At 41.1% G+C, this 24559-nt stretch overlaps 1 protein-coding gene across 2 annotated transcripts in view; it reads right to left on the reverse strand.

Annotated features, from left to right (window-relative positions):
* Positions 1 to 4334: 4334 nt before the first annotated feature.
* SLC25A13 (solute carrier family 25 member 13) overlaps positions 4335 to 24559 on the reverse strand; it is a 188207-nt gene continuing 167982 nt past the window's right edge. For both annotated transcript variants that reach the window (XM_046670429.1, XM_046670427.1), the window contains exons 15-18: positions 15954 to 16092; positions 6197 to 6355; positions 6012 to 6102; positions 4335 to 5482 (exon numbers count right to left, since the gene is read on the reverse strand). In XM_046670429.1, the coding sequence (XP_046526385.1) occupies positions 5296 to 5482; positions 6012 to 6102; positions 6197 to 6355; positions 15954 to 16092 (576 nt within the window). In that variant the 3' untranslated portion in view covers positions 4335 to 5295. The remainder of the gene's footprint in view (positions 5483 to 6011; positions 6103 to 6196; positions 6356 to 15953; positions 16093 to 24559) is intronic.

The following is a 24559-nucleotide window of genomic DNA, read 5'->3' on the forward strand; positions in this document are numbered from 1 at the left end:
TACTCAACCTCTCTGAGTCTTGGCTTCCTCATTTGTAGCACAGGGAAGAGAACAGTACCTACTCTGAGAGTTGTGGGGAAGATTTTATGAAATCATATCGGGCAGGTAATACCTCGTATTCAATGAGTTTTTACTGGCCAAAGAACTCCAGAGTGGGGACAGAATTCCTTGTCCCTCTCTCATTTGAAAACAGCCCAGTAAGAGACCAGAGCAAGAGCTGGGATGAGTAGCAAAGGATGGTGGAGGGGGGTGATGAGAGATAAGGAAGAGTGTTTTAATCAGTTTTGTTTCATTAAACTGTATTTGCATTTCTCTCCCATATAGGACAGACTATAGTGTGCTTGCACAAGTCTCTTCTGAGAGCTTGAATCCATTTTTAAATCACCATAAAACTGCTCCGCTGCAAAATCAAGCATCCTCCTAAAGGCAGGAGGCCTGACCGCTGGAATCAAAGCAGCCGTGGGCCGCGGAGCGCTGGTGGCCAGGCCAGTGTGCTGGGGGTGTGTCTGTGACCTAGGAGAAGCAAGCCTCAGACAGGCACAATTAGTGTGTCTTCTTAACTTTCCTTCTAAAGTTATTTGAGGGGACTGTGGTTTTGCCTTGAGCAAAACCCCCTTAACAGCCGGGAATCTAAAAACAAACAACGTTATTTTATTAGGTTACCCCAGCAGATGAAAGCAGACTGTTCCATTTGGACTCTTTTTGGAGTCAATTAATGCATTAGCTAAAAACAAACCCTTCTGAAAGAGAGTTCCCGTTGTCCTCAGCAGCTTCTAAAGGAGAGCTTGCCACTGTGCTTTTAAGGACACATAAATGTTAGGCAGGGAGAGGAACAGAATGACTTGTCAATAGTTAATATTCATTGATAAGAAAAACTATTTTAATAATATATCTCAACACTAATGTAACACTATCTCAAAGGATATGATTTTTTAAAGCTTTATTTTAAAACCATGATCAAGAAATTTAAATCTTATATCATTTATATGATAGTTCCTGACTCAAAGTAACCAACTAACTACAACTGATTTTAAATAGCTGTAGTTGCTTCAATAAAAGATGTATTTGACTTCTAAAGTAAGTGAACAACACATTGGACTGGGATTGTTTTCTTTTTTTTTTTAAAGATTTTATTTTTTTCCTTTTTCTCCCCAAAGCCCCCCGGTACATAGTTGTATATTCTTATTCTTCGTTGTGGGTCCTGCTAGTTGTGGCATGTGGGACGCTGCCTCAGCGTGGTTTGATGAGCAGTGCCATGTCCGCGCCCAGGATTCAAACCAACGAAACACGGGGCCGCCTGCAGCGGAGCGCGCGAACTTAACCACTCAGCCACGGGGCCAGCCTGACTGGGATTGTTTTCAGTTATGGTTTTAGCTCCAGCAGCAGAAAGGCCTATAAAGTAGGAATGAGATTGCTCATTGGAAAAAATACTTCTCAAAAATACATCCCTCCATGCATCTTTCAAAATAATAACCAGGAGCTCAATAAGTTCCAGGCACTGTGGATCTAGAACCAGAGAGACAGACAGATCCCCTCCTCATGACGCCCAATTTGGGCTTTTGAACTGAAGATTGCTGCTGTTTTAAGAGATAGAGGTGGGAACGCTTTCCGCTGCCTCAGACTTTGAAACGAAGTAGTGGACCACTGTGATCTTTGTCACATCGAAAAGGGAACTCTTTGGGAAGGGCTGGATTATTCCCAAAAGGTAAAACAAAAGGCACACCCCTCTGTGGGCAGTACCACGTGTGGAAAGAACATTTCACTGCTCTTACCAGGGAACGTGTCTTTTAAAAATCGTTGGAAAAATCCACATCCTGAAAGCATTTGATTACCCTGAATTTAAAATGGGATTTTGCTCAGTGGCAAAAATACAAATTCGTCCCCACAAGTATGGCTTCTGCGGTAAAAGGCCCATGATGACTTTTAGAGAGTTTATCTAGGAGGTTGATAAACAGGGCCACAAGACAGGATTCATCAAATTCCATTATTGGAGATTTCTCTCCGTCTACCTGAAAACTTCCAGCATGACTTGCCGAATACCTAGCTAGAGGAGGTTACAAATAGTTTCAAGCACAATTTGTTCCCGTTTTTATTCCCCGCTCACTAAGTTATGTGCTGTTAAATATTTCCATAAGACTGTCAAAATGTAAGCATCCTGAGGTTTACATAGGCCACACCATTAAATAACATATACGCACAACATTTTAAACATTGTTTTCCAGCAATGGTAAATATTTTAGCTAAGTAAAAACTGAAGCTTGAAATGCAATAAGCATTTAAATGACTCCTTTCTGTGCCAGAATTCTTATTTTCCTCTGTGCAACCCTGGCTGCTGGGATTAAGGCGACCCCAGGGAGCTCAGCAAATGGTTGTGGGTTATGAGGTGTAGCATGAGCTTGGCGACAGCGTGCCACCCAGCCTCAAGAAACCCAGCCACGACTGGAACCCAAGAATCAGTGTGTTCACTTTGTGGTCAGCTTCACATTTTTTCCCCTCCTTGAAAAAAAAGCTGCTACAAATGTCAGGCCTCCCCCACACCCCCCAGGCAATCACGAGGTGGACCAAGGGCAGAGCTGAGCGACTCCAGGGCTGGCATAGCAGCGGGAGGCTGGCCCCCTTGGGTGGGCAGGCAAGCATGTGGGAATTACACGTCTTCAGTTCCTCAACGTTAAGGAGGGAAACGACCGGCTGCAGGAGCAGCAGCCACAGCACTGGCGATGTATTGTGCTGTCACTTCAGGAAGGAGGAAAACCCAGAACAAATTTGACGTGGTTTTCACCACACGGTGATTGCAGTCCTATTCAAGGATGTCACAGTCACGCCACCCACTGAGCAGAGCTCAGACGGAAATCAGGCCTCCTTCAAAGTGTCTCAAGTCACTGCCTATCCCCGAACAGACTAAGCCAAGGGTTTTAAAGAAAAGCAGCCCTGTGGCCCCGTCTTATCTCAGCCCTATCAGGGCCTGAGAGAAAACCTTCAGCTACAGGTAAGTCGAAGTGAAGCCAAGATGCTCTCCCTGCAGAAATACAACCCCCTCCCCTTTTTTTTTTTTTTTGAGGAAGATTAGCCATGAGCTAACATCTGCTGCCAATCCTCCTCTTTTTGCTGAGGAAGACTGGCCCTGAGCTAACATCCATGCCCATCTTCCTCTACTTTCTATGTGGGACCCCTTCTACGGCATGGCTTGCCAAGCAGTGCCACGTCCGCACCCGGGATCCGAACCAGCGAACCCCAGGCTGCTGAAGCAGAATGTGCGAACTTAACCGCTGCGCCACTGGGCCAGCCCCACAACCCCTCTTAAAGAAGCAGGCAGGGCAATGCACCATTTCTGAGATTTGGGTCAGTGTTTGTACCACGAAAATTTGATCTATAAAATTTCAAGCAAGTGCAGAAAAGGAATGCAGATTTACACTCAGGGACTTTTAGACTCTCCACATTCAAAAGATCAAAGCTTGAACGCTTTGTTATTATAACACCATCCAAATTTCTAAGATCTATTTGGAGCTTTGTGACTGGCTTTTGAGATTAAAATATAAATATCTATAACTTATCATACTGAGTGGCGACTGGGGGTGAGGACAGGCAGAAGGGGCGGTTGTTTCTTTGGTTTTGCCAAACCAAAACCATGAAGGGAGCCATGTATGTATGTTTCCTATTTCTGGGGAGGATGGCAAAGCTTTGGTTCACTAAAGAAAAATTAGACTTGTGGATGGCACGGACTCTAATTTTGAACAGTAACTTTGAATGTCAACCCGTTGACCTACAGCAAGACAGAGAATGAGAAATGGGCATCTCTTATGGAGGGGAATGTTCAAAATGACTACCAACAGACAGTAGCCTCTTCAGGAGCGTGACTGTTGACCAAGAAGAGCAGCCTGAAATTCTGTTCAAGACCAGCTACCTTCTCCAAAGCAATATATTGTTGGCCAAATATTATAGAACATCAGATACAGTGGTATATGGTTTTGGTATGAGGAAGAGTCAGAGAAGATTAGGAAATACAACTGCAATCATTTCATACCGGTTTTCATGCCCAATTTCCAGTGAAACTTTGTATTATTTTAATTCTCATGATAAGAAACTGCTGGGGAAAAAAGCACTGGGGATGACTGGAATGAAAGTGTCAGTTTGCTACACATTCCATGCTCAACCAGGGTTAAGTGTAGTTTGTCTTACTCACTCTGAAAATGGCATACTGAAAATGAGGGTGCATAGACCAGGAGGACATACCCATGCCAATATGAGTAAAATTCCCTTCAAAACAAAACCTATAAAGTCCAATAATGACAATTCTAGTCATTCACCACGTGACATACAAAGAGCAAATAATTCAATAGCTTTAAAAATAGTTTATTTCGTGCTTCACAAACACATGAGCCTTCTGACCACAGGTACCACAAATTAAATAAAAATTTATATTAGAATACATTTGTCTTACATGATTCAAGATAAAGTGGATTTTAAAAGCAAATGGGTGCCAATTAAGGGAGTCAGTAGGGGATCAGGGTAGGTACTAGGAATAGGGCGCATGCGTTTTCGACAGTGTTTACTGAAAGAGGCAGTAATCAGCACATGTGCATCATATGAGCAGTTACCCAAAATCAGCACATCCAGGAGAGGTGCCGAGTCTCATAGTTCCTCTGTCTACATTATAAAATGCCACAAGTACTTCCCTAACATACAAAGACTTCTCCCCCAGTAGTCTTGGTACCAGCAACAGAATATGATTATTAAACATCTCCAATGTGGTTTTCATTACAAAAACATGTTTCACATAAAAGCTTCATAATACAACCCAGAGACAGAATTAGTGCATATTTAAAATCTGAAGCCAGGCTGGCTACTTCTGATAATTTTTCATTTCTTCCAGTGTTTTTAATTTTTATAAATATGCACTCAGTTTCCTATCAGTTTAAACATACATGAAACACTTTGCTCTGAGCACCATGATTGCCTTACAGTAGCCTCTTTGGGACTATAATCTTAATCCAAGGAAAACAGCTCTAATTTCTATTCAGACTTGCTCCTTCCCCCAAATCATGTTAGTGTTGACCAATCCCAGCAAATGTCAGATACAAAGAAAGGTTTGCGAGCAGAGGCCCAAAGAATTATGAATAATTTCACAACGATCTGGTTAAGAAAACACACAGAAAATGAATGATTTCACCTTATAAAAAGGCTTGGCTTGAATTAAACAAGAGATGGAAGTGAAAAGAATGAACCATTGGTCCAGTCTGAGATGAGGCACGTTTCACCACAGCAACAAAGCGACACAGTCTCCCAGGGGCGCTCAGCCTACGGGCCTCCACTGACAGCTGCCGAGGTAGATGCCGACGGCTTAAAGAGAGGTAGGTAAAGTCCAAATTTGTTTTCAATCCCTGCAAATGTGGCGACTGCCAGTTTGTAGCCCCCGACGTGATCAGGATTGGGAGCAGGCAGTGTGATCCTGGACTTAGGAACTGGCTCTGAGCCCGCAGGTTTCCTAAAAGAAGAGAAAGTAGAGTGAGAATCTGAGTTTTGTTATTTTTTTTAACTTGGTAAAAACAACACTCAAAAACTGTTAAAATCTGGGGCCAGCCTGGTGGTGCAGCAGTTAAGTTTGCACATTCCGCTTTGGCGGCCCGGAGTTTGCCAGTTCAGATCCCGGGTGCGGACCTTGCACCGCTTATCAACCCATGCTGTGGCAGGGATCCCACATATGAAATGGAGGAAGATGGGCACGGATGTTAGCTCAGGGCCAGTCTTCCTCAGCAAAAAGAGGAGGATTGGCAGCAGATGTTAGCTCAGGGCTAATCTTCCTCAGAAAAACTGTTAAAATCTGCATCATAAAGGAGTTGTGGCATTCTAGTAGGCTGTATGTTTCCCTTCGAAATGAGTCTGATCACATGATTTCACTATTTACATCCATCTTTTCTAGTTCATCACAGGGACTAGACTGACGTTCCTGCCTCAAGGATGACTGAGTATTAGAAGCAGCTGGAATTTCCCTGCGGATTTAGTGTGATACTTACACTCCTCCAAAATCAATGTAGAACCATCGCTGTAGCAATTCGTATGTCAGGAGAGTTACGCCGAACTGGGGTGAGGATCGAAACACACGAGCTTCGAAAAAAATAGGGAAATAACAGATATAATTAGATTAAAAAAAATTTTACCTGATACCAAAGGTTTACTTAAGAACACATTATTTCCATACCTCCAGCTCCTTTCCATAAAGCCCTTGGGCCTTCTTCCCGCAGTATCTTTCTAAAGCAGTCTATCACTCCACTGTAAGTGGTTTGGCCAGCCCGGGCAGCCACCTGTAATCGTGTCTTGATAACATCAGCAGGGGTCACTAAAGATGCCGCAGGCATACCTGCAGGAAAGACAATGCCATTACAGTCTGGTCACATTCTCACTATATAAAAATAACTGGGCTTTGAACTGCTGGCCCTGCAAGGAAAGTTAAGAATCCTGTGGAATCAAATGCCTCGTTCACTGTCCCCTCTCGGAAGCACAGCTGTGACTCCCATCCGCAGAGATGGAGGCCCGGACTCACCTACAGACACTCCTTACCTCCCCCTCCCCACATCAGCCCATCTCCATTTGTTATGCTTATGCAGTATTCTTAAATAGTTTTAAGGAATTATTTATCAATAACACTACTTCAAATGGCTGAGAACAAACGGAGAAAGTTGGGGTTTTTTTTTGGTGCTTTCCTGTTGAAATCAGAAACTCGCGAAGTTATTAAGGTCCGATTTTTCAGAGGTGAAGCTTGTTACGCGTTTCCTCTTCATGCTTTTCTGCGGCTGCTGGCACAGGAGGTGCCTCCTCGTACACACTCGACCACCCCTCACCCTGCAAACCCTAACCTCTCCAGTTACACCAGAAAAAGACTTTACTGATAGCTAAACAAACACTGTGTGTGCGTGTGTGTGTGTGTGGCGGGGTGGCAGAGGGGGCGACTCCCACAGATAACACTTTAGGATTCCTTTTTCCTAAGACTGACATGGCCAGAAAAAATATTTGACAGAAAGCTGAAAATTTATACTGGCTGCTAATCAATGAAAAAGGAACAACAACAACAACAAAAACCCTCCCAAAATTACCAACGGGAAATTTTTCTACAGTCATTTTATCCAAAATGGGGCAGGCCATGTTTAGATTTTTTAAAAGCGAGACTGTACTCAGAAGACACTGTCTCTTATGGTTTTATTACTTTTCCATTATGAACCTATTCCAAACCAAATTGGTCAAATGCAGATGCATAAATCTCCTTTGCTTTTTTTAAGGCTTAATAATTCTGTAAGAATTTCTGTCCAAACCAGCGTGGTCTGGCTCCCAGCCCCATCTCATCCTTCCACCAGACAGCTTTAAAGCTACAGTGTGTGCGTGCATGTCTGGGGAAACCTGCAGAGGACACGTTTGCATTCATATTGCTGAGCTGCATCTCATCCTCTTCCATCTTTACTGGGCTCAAACACTCATCTTAGGGAATAGTTTCTATAAAACGCATCACATTTTTGCATGTGAAAAAGCTCACTTTATAGCCAATGCTTCACTGAGTAAGTCATACTGAATTTCCTATTAGCTTAGAGGAATTATTTTAACTTTGAGCCAGGAATTTATCCTCCAACATAATGGAAGGAAACATGAAAAATGCTTAGAAACCCACTGTGTTCACACCACTGATTTTGTTTTACTTCCTGGTTTAGAAAGAGTTTAGCAAGGCTGTCTGCTTTAGACATGCAATAAAATCCTCCTTACAACGGTGGGCAAGTATGTTACAGTGTGACTGTGAAAGTCATACAAGCAATAAAACGGGTAAAAAGATTCCTTCAGTTAGGGTAGTTTTCATAAATAGTTCCTTGTTATGAAAAAAGAGAGAAGTATGGGGGGCAGGGAGGAAAGATACTGATCAGTGGAATAAAAATGCCAGAAGAAAGGTGTAAGATGTTTAGTAAGTTGCCTGGCAAAACTGAGTGGTGTGGGGCCAGGAGGGAGGGTGCTTGAAATATGGGAGCCTGTACACCACTCTCACCCCTCCATCCCCAGCTCCCCTCTCTCCTGGGATGACAGCTGCTCGGGCCTTGGAGGAGCTGTGGACATCCCTGTAGACAGGGGATTTCTGGTGTGGAAATTTGCTAAATTAACCTGGAGAACAGCATCAGGCTGCTCCAAAGCAAGGGCGGGAAAGCAGTGTCGACCAGAAAGAGCTTGGTCACCAGACAGCTGTTGATTTTCGAGGCCAAGGTTGGCAAAGACTCCAAGCAAATTTGCCTGGTCTCTAGTGGCTTCCAAAAGGCTAAGCCAATGCTGATGAAGAGGTCAAGTTTTCTCTATTCCCAAAGATGGGAGAGCAAGAGGAGGCTAGGAAACAGAAAGGCTTTTTCTAGGTTCCTCAACAGGGAGGGGACTGGCAGCCTACCTGATGCTTCAGTGATGAGACAAATGACGAGCCCTTGGGGCCACTCGCTACCCACAGGACAGGAACAACTTGGGATGCTCTCCAGCCAACAAAAAAATTGTAACTTTTTAAGGGTGCCCCAAAACTACAGAGTAGAAGTTCATTTACGACAAAAGGAAAGCATGACTAGCAAAATACAACTGTGGAGTGACTCATCCTTTCTTTTCATAAACAGCTCGTTAGCATTTGTAGAGAATGGTTTCTCTGTTTATGGGATATGAAGTTAACGTTTATCTATTTTGGATCAAGGTTAAGAGTTTTCCAAATTCCCTTTGCCTCCTTATCTATACTATCTAGTTGATGTATCAGCTTCTAAGAGAAGTGTAAAGATTCTCATTTAGAATGAGAAAATATCACCTTCTTGTCATACTTTTAAGTTCAGGTTTTATAGGAAAATATTATGTTGATAATACAGAGAAGTTGATGACATATCTTCTTAGTGAATCTTAGCTTTTATAAGTGTGAAACATGCCTCTGTGCTTCTGAATGCTATTTTTAAACCCCGAATTCCATTTAGTTTGACATTAATATTGCTACACTTGCTTATTACTGGTATTTTCCTGGTACATATTTTTCAATCCTTTCTCTTTCCATCTTTTTATGTCACTGTTTTCTCAAACTTCAGTTGACTAGATCTTCCTTCACAACTCAGCTAAAAATGTTTGTATTTACCAGTGGCGTTGAATCCATTCAGTGTGGCTATTAGGTTTCTTTCTGCTATCCTGTAATATGGTTTATAATCTTCTCTGCTTCTAGTTGTTTCCCTTTTGATCCCTTTTCTAATTAAATTTATTGAAATATTATATGCATGTATTACATAAGTGTAATATTGACAATGTGTACATTAATTAGCATTTACCTCCTTCATATATACCAAAGTTAGCAGTCATTTAGACCGACTCTCAGGTTTAACTTTTATTTGCTCTGTTTCATATATCCCATATTTTCCTCTCTCTTAAATTCACTTTTTCTTTGGCCGCAGAGGGGTCTCTGCAGGGTAACCTTTGAGTCCTGGCACGGGAGAAACTAACTGGAGTTTTGCTCTGCCTCCTCAATTCCAGGAATGTAAGGAGGCTCACGACGTCCTCTGGCATCTCGAAGCAGCCAGTACTGCAAGGAGAAGCGACCGTCTATTACTGATTTCTTTTCTGTCCTGTCCTTATTCCTGCTTCCTAGGGAACTCCCATTAAATACATGTTAGGCCTCCTGGATTATCCTACACGTCTTCAGTTTTCTCTTATTTGTCATCTGTGTATTTTTGCTCCCTATTCCTGAGTTGGGTTTTTTTCCCATGACTTTATTTTCCAGATGTCTAATTTGGTCTTTGGTCATATCCATTCTGTCATTCAGATCATCTGTGGATTTTTCATTTTGGCAATCCTTTTACTAATTTTGAAGACAGCTTCCTTAACGATGATTCCTTTCAAATCTCAGGACCCTAATTCTAGTTCTTAAAAGTTCTCCCCTGTTCCCTGAATTGCCTGTTTTCTCTGTAGTCCTTCTGTTTACCAACCTTATTGCTCCTTCTGGTCTGAGGACCCCTGGCTGGCTATTGATATTCAAGTTCAAAGGACAGGCTGATCAGTACTGTGGATGGCATCTATCATTGACAGGCCTCTCTCCTGAATGGGAAGGCCGTCTGTGGGCTCTGGGAAATGGGGGAGGCCTGTTAGCTGGATGCAGGGGCTAAGGGAGGCTGGCAGGGTGGGGACCTTCCAAATCGCTGAAATGTGGCGCACTTCACTCTGCGAGTATAAGGAATTAGTTCATACCCCTCTTGGGAAGAGCTGCCATTAGTTTATTTTTTTTTCTGCATCTGTGGTAAAGGTCTAGAATTACCTTAAGCCTTGCCCTGCTTTCTTTCAATTCCTTATAACTGCCCTCCCCAGGCAGTGGTCTCTTTTTTTCAAATACAGCTCTGGGCTTTAAGCCTGAATTCAAGTATTGCCTGAAGCTCCACATACTGTAAAAAGGAGGAGAGAGGACCAGGCCTCACCTCCCTGAAGTGAATGCAGTTCTTTAACTCTTATTAATGATGTACCCTAACCTCCAGCCCTCACTCCGGGCATTCTAGTCTACACTGAGAGTTCACATTCTCTCCTTCTGCTCTTACATTAATAGAAGTGGTTTCTCCTGCCAGTGTTTTGGGCTGTGGCCTCTTTCAGTCCAGTTTCAGGGTCAACACGTTTCTGTTTCCTGTCTTCTGAGGGCCGGGGCTAATATTTTCTAATGCCAAGAAGGAGTTTTTAAAAGCGTGTTTTCTGGTATTCGGGTGGAGAGGAGAGACTGATGAATATGCTCAGGCTGTTACCTTGATCCAACTTCTCCTTTTCTTTTTTGTAAGGATTTAAGAACTGCTTTTAAATTATCTTAAGCTTTATGTCCACAAAAGTAGCAAATTTGTGCCAATAGTACTTTTCTCCTCACTTAATTCTGACAATGTTTGTGAAAGTACCATAATCAGTCACAGACATCTAACACTTCCATATCTGTGCTGTGAACAGCTTTTGAAGATATTCATGAATCACGGCTCAGTCTAGGCTATTTAATTCAAAGACAAAACGGTCACCACAGCTTGACTTTTTCCTCTAGCTCATCATTCTGACAACTAAGATCATCTGGTGTGACTGATAGATCACTCTATGAAATGTGAGAAGTATTAGATAGACTTTATTTGATATTATCCATACACCATGTTGAAATGCCCCTCGTTAATCAAAATGTAACATGTTCACCAGAGGGAATTAGAATTTGGTTTCTTAATTTCAGGCTCCCTGCTTAAGCCCTCACCTTCTGACATACTGAGAGCCTTTGGCTAATGAACATAAATTCAAATATCGGTTAATCTTACACGATCCTGTGAATTAATGGAGTAGATATTAGTATGTAAAGATATTCCCAGTTTATAACTAGATACATAAATCTAAAAAAAAAATCAATATCCTCTAGGTTTTGAGATACCAACAATCATCTGTTTAAAAGCTGCTTATTACTAAAACAATCTAACTTCAAATCAAATTTTTGGAAAAAGACAGTACTTACTGAATAACTGAAATTACTATCAAAACATAGAAAGCATAATCATATTCATTTAATTGCAGATCCATCCTATTTATAATAAAATTGTTCAACAAAAATATATGTATGCTGTGTAAGAGATCAATTTAAATGTAAAATATAAAAAATATTTTTATATAAAAATCTATATTTTATATTAGATATAAAAAGACATACAAAATAGTCATGAGACATTTCTGTCTTACAATAAGTAAGTTAGTGGTCAACTATTATTCATCATAGCTTATTTTGAGATAAGCTTTTCTCCTTTCTCTTAATGACAGCAAAGATCACTTTGACCCTGGATGTGCTTCCTGGGATTCTGTGCATACTCCATCAGTATGTCCTCTCCCTAGGAAATGCCTTTGCTCTCACTGGTATCTGCAGAGGGAATGTGGGGGCCTGACCCATGTTCCACCCAACAGCCCATACAGTGTGGTGCATTTTTGTGCTTGCTGCCTTTTGTGGTGGCGTCGCACTGTGCATGCTTCTAAACAAAGGTCTTCTTGCCCTTCTCCACATTGAATTCTGCTCTCTGGTCGAGCATGCCAGCAAGGGTCTATGCTTAGCAGCCAGTTGCCTGCTTCCTCCCATGACATCAGTTAACTGCTTATCACTGTATATAGATTTTTTTTTTTTGAGGAAGATTAGCCCTGAGCTAACATCTGCTGCCAATCCTCCTCTTTTTTTTTGCTGAGGAAGACTGGCCCTGAGCTAACATCCATGCCCACCTTCCTCTACTTTATATGTGGGATGCCTACCACAGCATGGCTTGTCAAGCGGTGCCTTGTCCACACCCAGGATCCGAACTGGCGAAGTGGAATGTGCACACTTAACTGCTGTGCCCCTGGGCCGGCCCCTGTATATAGATTTTTTATGTGCATCTTATAACAAAATACTAATCTTTCTTATTAATTTTGATACATTTTTAGGATTTTAATTTGGATTTTCAGGTAAAAAATCACTTGCAAATAATGATAGTTTCATTGCTTCTTTTCTAATATTTATGCCTCTCTTTTTTCTTATCTTACCACATTGACTGGAACTTCTAAAATAAGGATGAAAAACAGGGATGATAGAGACAGCCTTGTGTTATCCCTAACTTTAATGACAATGGTAATTATAACATTTGCCATTGGCTTCTAATATCTATTATTAAATTAAGAAAGTAGCTTAGTTCTCATTACATACTTTATACAGATTTGTAGAATATACAAAACCATCAAGCTCTGTAGCTGATCTGTTCTTTGAAGAAAAAAACAATATGACAAATTGCGTCTTCTATTTTCCCACCCCACAAGGAAGGGAAAGATAGACAACGAAATGAGAGTAAATGTTCTATAGTAAATGTGGGAGCTAGCTCCCAAAACAGCCCTCGATGATCTTCACCTCCTGGTATTCATATTTCTGCATCTGTATCAATTCCTTGCACATTACATAGGGCTGATCAGTATAACCGATAGGATAGTGTGTGAAAATGTACAAGTGTGACTTCCAAGACTAGTTCATAAAAGACATCACAGCTTCTGCTTTGCTTTCTCTCTCTCCCTCCCTTCCTCTGTGCCTCCCCACCGCGTTTCCTCTCCTTCTCTCTCTCTGATCTTGCTGGGGGTGGGGAGTGCAGGGTGGTGGGAAGCCAGCTGCCGTGTCAAGAGGACATCCAAGGTGACCAATGGAGAGGCCATATGGCAAGGAACTGAGGCCTCCTACCAAAAGCCATGTGATTGACCCATCTGGAAAGCGAATCTTCCAATTCCAGTCAAGGCATCTAGAGCCCTGGCTGACATCTGACTGCAACCTCATGACAGATCATGAGGCAAAAAACACTGTTTGGCTCAAGATAAGGTGATAACCCTGATAACTCAGATAAGCTGTTTCCAACCCCGAGAAACCGTGAGATAATAAATGTTTGCTGTTTTAAGCTGGTTAAGTTTTGGGGTAATTTGTTATGCAGCAATAGGTAACTAATAGAGAAGGTATCTAGAAATCAACTCTGAAAGACAACAGGATGGCTATAGGGCCAAAATAACAACAGCTTGGGGATGTAAAATAGCTCAAACTTTCAAGAATAATGTGACAATGCCTTAAAAACAATCATACTTATTACCAGCAAACTCTTGTTAGAGAATCTATTTCTCCAAGGAAAATGATCCAAAATAGGGGAAAAGCCTTTAAGCACAAAGACGTTTATTGTACAATACCATGTATTTAAATATTTTTTAAAAGAATTTAAGTTATCTAAAATTGAGGATTAGATAAGTATGCAGCAATTAAAAACTATGTGTACAAAGTTTTAAATGACATGATAAAATTAATATTATCAAACATTTAAAAATACTTACTGTGTGCCAGGCACTTTCTTGGATCTTTATGTCTATTAATTCACTTAATCCTCATATATAGATGGAGAAACAAGCAGAGTGGGATTAAATAACTTGCACAGGTCACACAAGTATAAGAGGGCAAACAGCGGTTTGCTGGGTAGTCTGACCTCACAGCACACGCCATTAACCATTTTGCTGTGATGGCTAACAGTGCTTCAGATACGATACGAAGTGAAAACCACATATACACAGCGTGATCACAACTCCGTTCAAAACCATTCAAAGAAGGGAAATTAGCAAAAATGTTAAAGAGTGATTACCTTTGAGTAGTGGAGTAATGGATAATATTGTCTCATTTACCCTTTCTGGTACTTTCCAACTATTTTACAATAAGAAATATTGCTTTCATAATCATAAAAAAAAGGGAAGAAAATAAACCTTAAAAGAGAAAAAAATCCTCTAGTAATTTCTACAGCTCTCATAGGATGGATTACCTAGGAAACTCCTTTCCAGAGATGAAATCACATGTGGGTAGCTATCTTCTCCAAGGAGGAGTTAAAGGCAATATTTTTTGTGGTGTGAAGAAAAGAAAGCTTGGAGAGAGTCCAAGACTTTGACCTGAGCTCTAACACTTACCTTCTGATTTCACAACCGATTTTTGGAGTGCCCTACGGACAGGTTCTTTTGGATTCAACATAACACTGGCTAACATGTCCTGAGGATTCACCATATGCTAGGCCCTAGCTAAGTCCTTCACATGGGGACTCTTACTTGAGTCTCACAACCACACTCTCTAGTGGGTACAATTATCACCTCCATCTATAGTTGAGGGAACCAAGGCTCAGGGGAGGTTAAGTCACTTCCTAACGTCACACACCAAGTGGTGCGGTGTGTCAGTTCTCCTCCTTAGGTCCTACCCTATCTCAAATAAGTAATGTGAAGTGAATTATACTGTAAAAACTTTTCATTTATATATACGTAAATGACATATAATGGACCCAGTGAATCAATGGCCAAGTTGGGGTTAGAAGTGGGAATTCTATATTCTAGTTTTGAAATCATGATTTCTTAAGATGGGCAGAGTGGTTTCATTGCTACTCATACTACTAGGGTTCCTGAGAACCAGGGAAGGACAATCCTGCCTCATCCGCCAATATCACCGCCTTTGAAGAAAAGGGATTAACTAATTAAAGGGGAGCTACATGGGTTCCTGCCTCCAGGGGCTCCCTAGGCTAGAGGCGGGGGTGGGGGGGGAACAGCAAACAACTTCTCAAAAGCAGGGGCTTGTGCTCCAGAGACTCAAGCCACATATCTGATGAGAACACCTGTATCAAAACTGCCTGGACCCAGGCATGCCATGACTGCCTTAGGGTTTGTTAACTCATTAAATGTTTGTCACCACCTGGAGAGCTAATCCAGATCGTTCCAGCCTTTAGGGTCTCTGGAAAGGAGAAGCATCAAAGACTGAACTGATTCCTGCTGTGGCTATAATCAAATTTCCTCTAGGGATTTACTTTGGGATTGTAGAAACCAACCACCATATCTATTTTTTTCTATTGACATTTTTGCTATAGCACCAAAAAAAAAAAAAAAAACAACAGTCACTGCTCTCTGGGATTCAATGAACACACACCCTGTTTCTACAACCTTACACAGCTAGGAGGAATCAGGTAACTAACAAGCCTAAATCATTTCTGGTTCTACTGCATTTCTTTTCTCTAAACGATAATAAGTACTGTTTAAATTCTGGACAAGCTTTTAGACACTATTTTGCTCAGACACCTTTAAGGCATAAGTATTTAGATTTTTAAAAACTTCCAACTCAAGAGTTCTCCTTCTTACACTATGAAGTAAAACTATGAAATAATGTGGAACTTGAATTGGAATCCAACACCACCACAAAATGCAACAGTTTTTAATGAGCTTTTTCTGGAGTTAAGAAATTAAGCTTGTCTAATAGTCTAATCTGCCAGAAGTAAGATTAATTTCTTTCCCTTTCTTTTCAGTAGCTCTTTAAAGCAGTCTATAGCCATCTCATTTGTGCGCTGTCAAGAACTGTAGGCAAAAATTCCAGTGCAGCGGCATGGGGGGTGGGATGGTAGCAGAGCTCTGTGAGGGACACTCACCAGCTATGGCGCCAGCCAAGAGCAGGCTTCCGGGGCTAATCTGCCCATCTTCATTCGCAAAGGAAGCCTTCACATGAGCATAGCACGGGAAGTAGATGGCCGAGAAAGGAATGTCCCGCAGAAAGCAGGCTTTGGCACCCTGTACATTTGAAAAGGAAGAAAAACCACATGAAACACATATCCCATTGAGAAGATCAAGCTTCTCTGGAACTCACCTCAGAACAAAATATTCCTGGAGAAGACCAAATTTGTACTCACAAGTTGAAAGGGGAACAGAAAACAAAATAACCCCAATTCTGCAAGTAATAAATCTGAATTTTGTTTTTAAAAATAAAACAAATTTTATTGTGTGGTGTGAGGAAGAGGGGGCAGTTCTCATTTATGCTAACGGTAAGACTTCGACTGAAACAATTTTGGAACGCTGCCTGCGACATCCTTGTAAATCCCTGCTGATGGCAGGTCACTGGCATTTCCAGGAGGATCTGTTCTCAGAAGACAGTCAGCAACAATCAAGATGCCTCTGTTTACACACTAGGAAGTAGACAAATTATATAGGTGGCGGGGGAAGGGGTTTATTTTTCATATTGTTTGAGACTCTGATCAAAGTGTTGGACTCTTTCCCAGAAAAAATTACACATATGTAAAAAATTATATACCTTTTCAAGGGGTTCACGGATCCCCTAATTTATTCACATACTTACTCCTACCCCCCAGAGTTTATGAAACATTGATAAATGCCTGTTCTAAAGCCTTAAAATATTTACAATAATTCCTACGCATTTAAGAGCTGTGTGTAGAACAATTAGCCACCAGAGCAAAGTCTTCAAAATAATTTCTCATGCCAAAATAATGCCATGGGGAGGCCTTGAGAATTGATGTGTGCCAGAAATATGATATACTATTCTAATGAAAACCACAAGACGTATATTGTGCTTCAGGTAGGCTAAATGGGAAGGAAGTCACCTCTTTTCAACACTCAATGATTTAATACCATTTCTTTCACAGATTTTTTAATACCTAAATATTTCCACCAAATTTAGAGATCCTTCAAAGAAAATAATGAATCCATCCAGATTCAACAGATTCAGCCAAGCCCAGTGACATTTACTGAGGTCTAGTGATGTTGGAGCTTGGGCATTTTTGCCTGATGCTAGGCTCCAATCTGTCAAAGCTCCTGAAACTACACATCTGTTATCGTAGCCCTAGCTTTTCTGACACCTGCATCATACTCTTGACTCAAACTGAGTTTGTGAGTAATAAAACCCTTAGTCTTTTGCATATGAACTATTAACCTATGTGTACGGTAACAATTAGTTGCTTTAAACAAGTAATATAAGCAGGACTTTATGTTTAATCCTATTTAACTTCATCCCAGTTTGGCTCAATTGGAACAAATGCTTGGAATCTGGATTCTGTCACGTTGCCTATTCCTCAGTCAACTCACCCATGAAGGTGTTAAGATGCCTCTGTCCACTTTGAGTACAGAGATTCAAAAAAGGACAGATCCACATCATGTACTGCCAATCAGCCCATATTTCTGCATCTTGTCTACCCCCAAACTGTTAAATGCCTAACTGAAAAGAAGAACCACAAAATCCACCACACCCAAATTCCTCATTTTATACATGTGCAAACTGATGCTCAGGACAGTTAACCTATCAATTGCACGTTTATTAAAAGCCCTGCTGCTGGCTTGCTCAGGGGGACTTCCTTGGAGGCAGTGCCAGAGACTGGTCCAACACTCAGGACTCTCAAGTTCTTTGTACCTCCCCCAGTTTTTTCAAGGTGAAAAAGTACAGTATAATGCCAATATCCATGTGTAGCATCCAATCCTTTCCATATGATTACTTTTTAAAAAAGTTATAATCCAGGTAGTTACTGTTTAAGGGTAACACTATCATCCATTTGTCTCTCTACTTTCACTTCCATTTCCTCATTTTTAATTTTTATTTTGTGAGGAAGATTGGCCCTGAGCTAACATCCCCCACCAATCCTCCTCTTTTTGCTGAGGAAGACTGGCCCTGAGCTAACATCCGTGCCCATCTTCCTCTACTTTATATGTGAGATGCCTGCCACAGCATGGCTTGATAAACAATGTGTAGGTCTGTGCCTGGGATCCAAACCAGCGAACCCCGGGCTGCCGAAGCAGAACATGTGAACTTAACCGCTATGCAACGGGGCTGGCCTCCATATCCTTATTTTGGATAAAATAAGGAAACCTTCCTGTAAGTTCTGCTAGCTATTTGCCCACATGCAGACTCTGTCCAGGAGATATTCAAGTTAGATACCAAAGAATCAATTCAAATTGAGATCAGTTAAATCTTCCTCATGTCTGGCTCCCTCCATATAGTAAAAAACATTGCCATATTACTGTCTTTCTAAACAAATTGCTTCGGAGTAATTTTTTAGGCTGATATAATTCCTCTTCCCACAAATCCTGCTTTTTACTAAATCTATGAGTTTTTACTTTTAACCTCATCTCCTAAATGTTCACATCTTAGAGCTAAACTTCAGTACACATGCTCTGTCCATTTTTTTGCTGGTAATATTTTCCCTTTGTTTTTTCCCTGATTATGAATTATTAAGTGCTTATCGTAGACAATACAGAAATGTATTACAAATTTAAATTGCTCTTAATTTCCACCAGCCTGAGATCACCACCACAACTATCGTACAGTGTATGTTTTGGAGCATTTACTTCAACAGTAATATTAACTACCATTCCACAGTTGGGATCATAATTCTGTGGTTCTGAGTTATGCCTTTTCTTCTTCTTAAATTCATGGTGCATGTTTTTTTAGGGGGAGGCAGTATTGTCTAACATCTCTTTCATTCTTCAGCCATATTGTCTAAATTTCTTTTGCATTTGTTGTTTCAAAAAGTCTACCACCATCTTTGGTCTTGGCTGTCCTGTGGATTAAGCCCAGTATTCTCACCCTTCTCAAAGCTTTGCAATGACTTCACTTTCCTATTTTCCTCTCCCTGGTCAGCCTGATTCCTCTCAGGTAAAGCTACTCAATGCCCTATTCACCTGATCAGTCAAGGTGCACCTATCACTCTGCATCTTTTTTGATGATTGCCAAGCTGGGAATGTCAACCTCTTAAATACCACCTCTTCATTCATCTAAACCCCAAACACCACCCTTTCCACTGAGGATAGGCAGGGAGTGGATTCCATATGGCTCCATGTCATCTACACTTTCTCACCGCTGTTCTGAGTTTTCCTCATGCTCTTACATCTGTCTCTGTCAGTGTTGCCTATTTCAGAGTGTAAGCAACCAGGTGCCAGGAACTACTGTCTGATTTAATTTAGAAAACACTTAGCAAAATCTTCGGCGGTCAGCTAGGGCCTGAGACATGTTCCTGGTGACACTGATGTGGCTTTGCCAATTCCCATTAAAAAACCACAACTAAAAAGAAAAGTGAGAGGCTTTGGGATACCCTGTCAGGTTTCTGCAAGGAAAACTAACTCATTTCTTGGAAAAATTTATTAGAAACCAAAACTAAGCTGTTAGTTTTTCAAACAAAGATACAGAATTTGTTGGGGATACAACAGGGCTTAGGAGGAAGTAGTTGATAATTTTGTACTGGGATATTAAATTTTAAAAAAAGGAGAGAGAGGCAGTGATTAGCTCTCCTTATGGTATGTGGCTTCCATATGATCAGAAGGCCACGGGAAGACAGGATCTGATTTTAGAAACATTCCCGTGACACAAGAAGAGTAAGGCCATGGGAAGAAGCAGCTGGGTTTTCCCAAGAAGGAACTCTCCCTCCTCACCTGAAATCACACGTTAGTGTGAGAACGAATCCTAGTAAGGGTGTGATGAGCTTTAAGAGATGTCTGAAAACAGCTCCAGACCACGGAGAAGGAAAATGGCTTGATCAAACAAACACGTAAAGAAGAACAAATCTAAGGAAAAGGTGGAGCTGTATTGTGAAAACACAAGGAAACATGGTTAGGAACATGTTGTAGTTTCCCTACCAGGGATCAGACAAGGTGGTGAAATAATTTACGCACATGAGAGCGAATGTCAGACTGGGCAAGAACTTTTAGGTTTCTGATTATCCGAGAAAAAGGAAGAAAAGTCAAGGAAGAAAGATAACATGTGAAACAGCTACCATCTCTGCTCCACAGAGGCAGCACAGCCTTGCCAGCAAGTTAAAACATTTGAAAACTCAAATTTCCACTGATGGAGGTATGAAGAACCCCGGGCAGAACTCTCCCCATCACTGCGTAGCCGTGTGATGAACACTGGGAGAAACCGAGCTCTGAACCTTCCTCACTCGTCAGAAATACTGAAGCTTGCCTTCTTGGCTGGGGGAGGACCAGGGCTTTGAGAATAAATGAGGTATTAACTGTGAATGTCCCATGCAATGCGGCAGTTACAGTACAATGTAAGGCACAGCGGGGGTGAAGAGGTCTGCGTCTCCCTGGCTCTCCTGGGGCCAGCATCCTTCCAGAGCCCAGCTCCTGCTCAGGCATCTCCCTGCAGGGATCACCTTCCTGAGCCAGGAGGTACCCCCCATTCTCACACCCCAGGCATCAAAGCCCCCTTCCTAAGGAAAGCTCACTTTGCAAAAGATTGGAGAAAAAGGCGCAGACTTATTAAATTTCTCTGGCCTCCTTTCCTCACGACTTCCTTCAGGTCTAAGGCACAAAGGCAGGTGCCAATTTGTAAGGCCGCCTCGGGCCATACCTGACCTGTTGCTCCCGCACAATGAAAAGGGAAGCAGGATGTGAAAAAGGCTTTTAAAGTTCCAACAGTGAGAATGTTTCGCTCCCAGATTCCTTGATAAATCCTTCACTTTGTGGTGAACACCCATTCCCCAGTCCTACATCAAAACACAAACCTGTTTGACTTGAATTCTACTTGCCCCATGTACAATTTTTACTAAGTGATCAGCCATTCCGAACAGGCAACTTTATAATAAAAGGAAACATTCCGTGCTGCCCAAGAGCCTGCGTCAGCACACAAAAATAATTACCTTGGCTATTAAAAAATTAATAAATTACAAAGTGTGTGCCACCTAAAATAAATCTTCAAATGTTCTTGCCTTATAATAAAATCCCCACATTTTCCTGCCTTGAGTCTTTCTCCCTGGTTCTCTAGGCAGCCCTGCCCTCAGACATTCTCTGGTTGGCCTTGCATTTCCTTTGTACATGCAGTAAAATCACTTTGGGGAAATAAATAAATGCAAAATGCAATCATCTCTTACTATTCATTAAAGCACTCTTTCTCCAAAAAGGGGAAATTATTGTTTCTTTCTCCTTTTTAATAAAAGGCCCACTAATAACAGACAGGAACAATAAAAGGCATCTCAGGGGAGACATATACGTAAATACACTAGAATCAAAACTCAGATCTAGTTTAATTATCGAGTCTGGCTCTGCTCCAATTCTGTATCACTCGAAAGTCTCTCCGTTATCCTTCTATTAAGGTCTAGGAAAGATGCTTTAAGGGTAGGCTTCTCATAACTTCAAGTTAATAGTCCACAATCCACACAGGCCAATTAGACAGGCATAGAGATGCTGGCCACAGGATCGCCATGGCAAAGGAATGATTTATTTTGCTTCTCATGCTTTTTTTCATGTGGACACTGTGTTGAAAGCCCAAGAAAGCTTTATTCAATTCTTAAGTTGCTGGAATCATCCACTCAAGTTTACTCTGGCAGCTGTGTCTGACATGAAATTGTGAAAAGATCTAACACAACAGGATCTATATCTTACACACACACACACACACACACACACACACACACACACACACACACTCTCTCACTCTGCTATCTCCAATGTCTTGTTTCTTCTTTTAAAGCTCTTCGTCTTAGACAGTATCACACCTGCCCAATCAATCTGAGGAAAAAAAATCACTCCTGAAGGATGGTTGCTGATAAAGAAGTCAGGCCCAGGGCAGGTCTTTTCGCATGCTAATTCCTGCTTATTCTAGCTGTACCTGCAAATATTGCTCTAAACAGACTATTTCTAATACAGGGGAAGGTAATTACACTCACAAAGGCACCTCTGTGTCAGGGCTGGGCACCAGGAGCCAGCAGGTCTGGGAGACTCCTGCAGTGAATGCACATTGTCTAGCATGGGGGAAAACGCCAGACTGGGGGACCCTACAGCATTCAAGACAACAGTGGTGCACCTTGTCTGAGAAGGTTATTTAATGCTTCTGGCACCTGTAGTCAGAGCCACCCTTCTTTTCCTCCCTTACTGGTTTAGAATTTATTTGGCATGTATAATTGTATATTTTGATCCCGGAGCTACAAACAATGGGCAGCATGTCATGTCTTGATCCCTTAGCATTCCTCTTGGTTCCTCCCAAGCTAGTTAACCCTGTACACACAGCCTGGCAGCTCCTGGCAGTCTGGGGACGGTTAGGCCCACGTGCCTGGGTTTTGAACAGGGTGAGTTTCAGTATCTTGCTGAGAAATATCACTGGTGCCAAGACTAATGTGATTGTGTCACAGGTATTAAAACCAAATAAACCAGCCAACGATAATATCAGTGACATCGAAATTACTTCAATTTGAATATAAAATATCAATGACTATTATTTGATTTCTTTAGTCCAGGGGCTCTTAGGATATTGGTTTCTCCTTAATTTCATTGCGATTCTAACAAAAATATCTTGGAAACTCAAGGCTTATTTGTAGGAAATGTCACTCCTGTGTCAGTTCTAGTTCTTTACTGTTCTTCGATCGTATCTTGCTTTGCCATCAATGATGCTCATCATTTAGATAGGCTGGAAATCCAATAAGTAGCACAGAATTTTATTACATGAAATTTCAGTCTCCAAGCTGCCAAGTGGTACAGAGTTTTACTACACGGAATTTTAGTCTCTAAGCATGTCACCTTCACAAAACTAATCTGTAAAACGTGTCCCTCTTTTCAATTTTTCTTTTTTCTTCTCTTTTCTTGCCTTCTTTCCCCCTGCTTCTTTCCATTACCTATTTGCAAGTTGCATAGTCTATTTCTAGTCTAAGGGTTTACACCCTGGAAATTTTAATATGCATGCTTAACTTACAGTCTTTGTTATCTTTATCTTCCTCCTGTACAATTCATGCACTTTAGACTGCTTAAATTAGAAGCAACCTTCCCCCGTCTTATCATTGTTATATCATTTTAGCTTATAAACATTAAGCATTATACTTACTATTATATATATATGTATGCATGTATATACATGTGTGTGCATATATATATCTATCTATGTATAGATAGATATACATTTTTTTTAATTCAGGCAATGTTATTTAGACTAAACATTTACCACTTTCTTTGCTCTTCATTCCTTGTTGCATCTCAAAACTACCATCTGGAATCACTTTCCTTCTCCCTGAAATACATTCTAGAATTTCCTTTAGGAAGGGTCTATTGGTGACATAGTTTGAGTTTTGCTAGTCTAAAAAATGTCTTTATTTTACCCTTGTTCCTAGAAGATATTTTTCCAGGATATAGTATTGTATGTTGGAAGGTTTTTAATCCATGCACTGAAGATACCATTCAAATATCTTCTGGCTTCCACTGTTCTAAGTTAGCTGTCAGGTCAACTGTTCCCCCTTGAAGGCAATCTGCTTTTCTCTCTGGCCACCTAAGAGCTTCTCTTCAGCTTCAGTGTTGAGCAGTTTCACTCTGATGTGTCTAGTCTGGATTATTTTTATTTATCTTGCATGGGATTTGTTATACTTCTTGAGTCTATGCATAGCTTTCAATAGTTCTGGAGAATTTTCAGTCATCATCTCTCTTTTCCTTCTGGTTTTCTTTTATACTTATTAGACCATCTCACACTTTCCTCTGTGTCTCAATCTATCTTTGACTCTCTATTCTGAGGAATTCTCTTATTTTCCAGTTCACTAATTCTCTCTTCAGCTGTGTTTATTCTGGTGTTAAGGCCAGAATTTTGAAATGTTGAATCTTAAATTTTAATCATTATAAAATTTCACCCATTTAAATTTTTTAAAACAAATAAAAACGTTCATTTTATATTTGATAATTTTGAAATTTTAAATCTTTGTAGGTTTAAAATGCTTCCTGTTGTTTTTGCTACCTCTTTTTAAAGTGTCTTGTTTCCTTATGTGATTGGAGATTTTTTATTGTGAGCTGCTCATTTTCCTTGAAACATTATCTACGAAAATTCTTTGAGGTCTGGGCTGATGGTGGGTTCCCTTTGGGAGGACTTGTGTTTATTTCTGTCAGTAACCTGGGGGCAATACCAATTCAAGATTATTTAGAATTAAATTCCCAGCTTGAGAGTTTTCATATCACCCAAGAAATATAAATTCAGCCTGCAAGCCCATGTGAGACATGCTGGGAAATCCTGATTCTTAGGGGAGATTTTCCCCTCCCCTTTCTCTCTCCCTCCACTCAGTACCAAAGCAATTTTCCTTGTAGTCCAGGATAGTAGAAGGGAGCATTTTCATTTTAACCTTACACTGAGGATGTAACCCTTTGAGGTCCCAGCTTTTGGGGGAGGAACTTCTTCAGGACCAGGAATTGGATAAGGCAAGAGTGGTACCTAGAGTAGAGATCTGAAGGAGGCACTCACTATCAGGGCCATGCAAGTGCAAGGTTGGCACCTATAAGTGCCTCCTTAAATTTT

Source organism: Equus quagga, chromosome 8, assembly GCF_021613505.1.
Source record: "Equus quagga isolate Etosha38 chromosome 8, UCLA_HA_Equagga_1.0, whole genome shotgun sequence".
NCBI classification, from domain to species: Eukaryota; Metazoa; Chordata; class Mammalia; order Perissodactyla; family Equidae; genus Equus; species Equus quagga.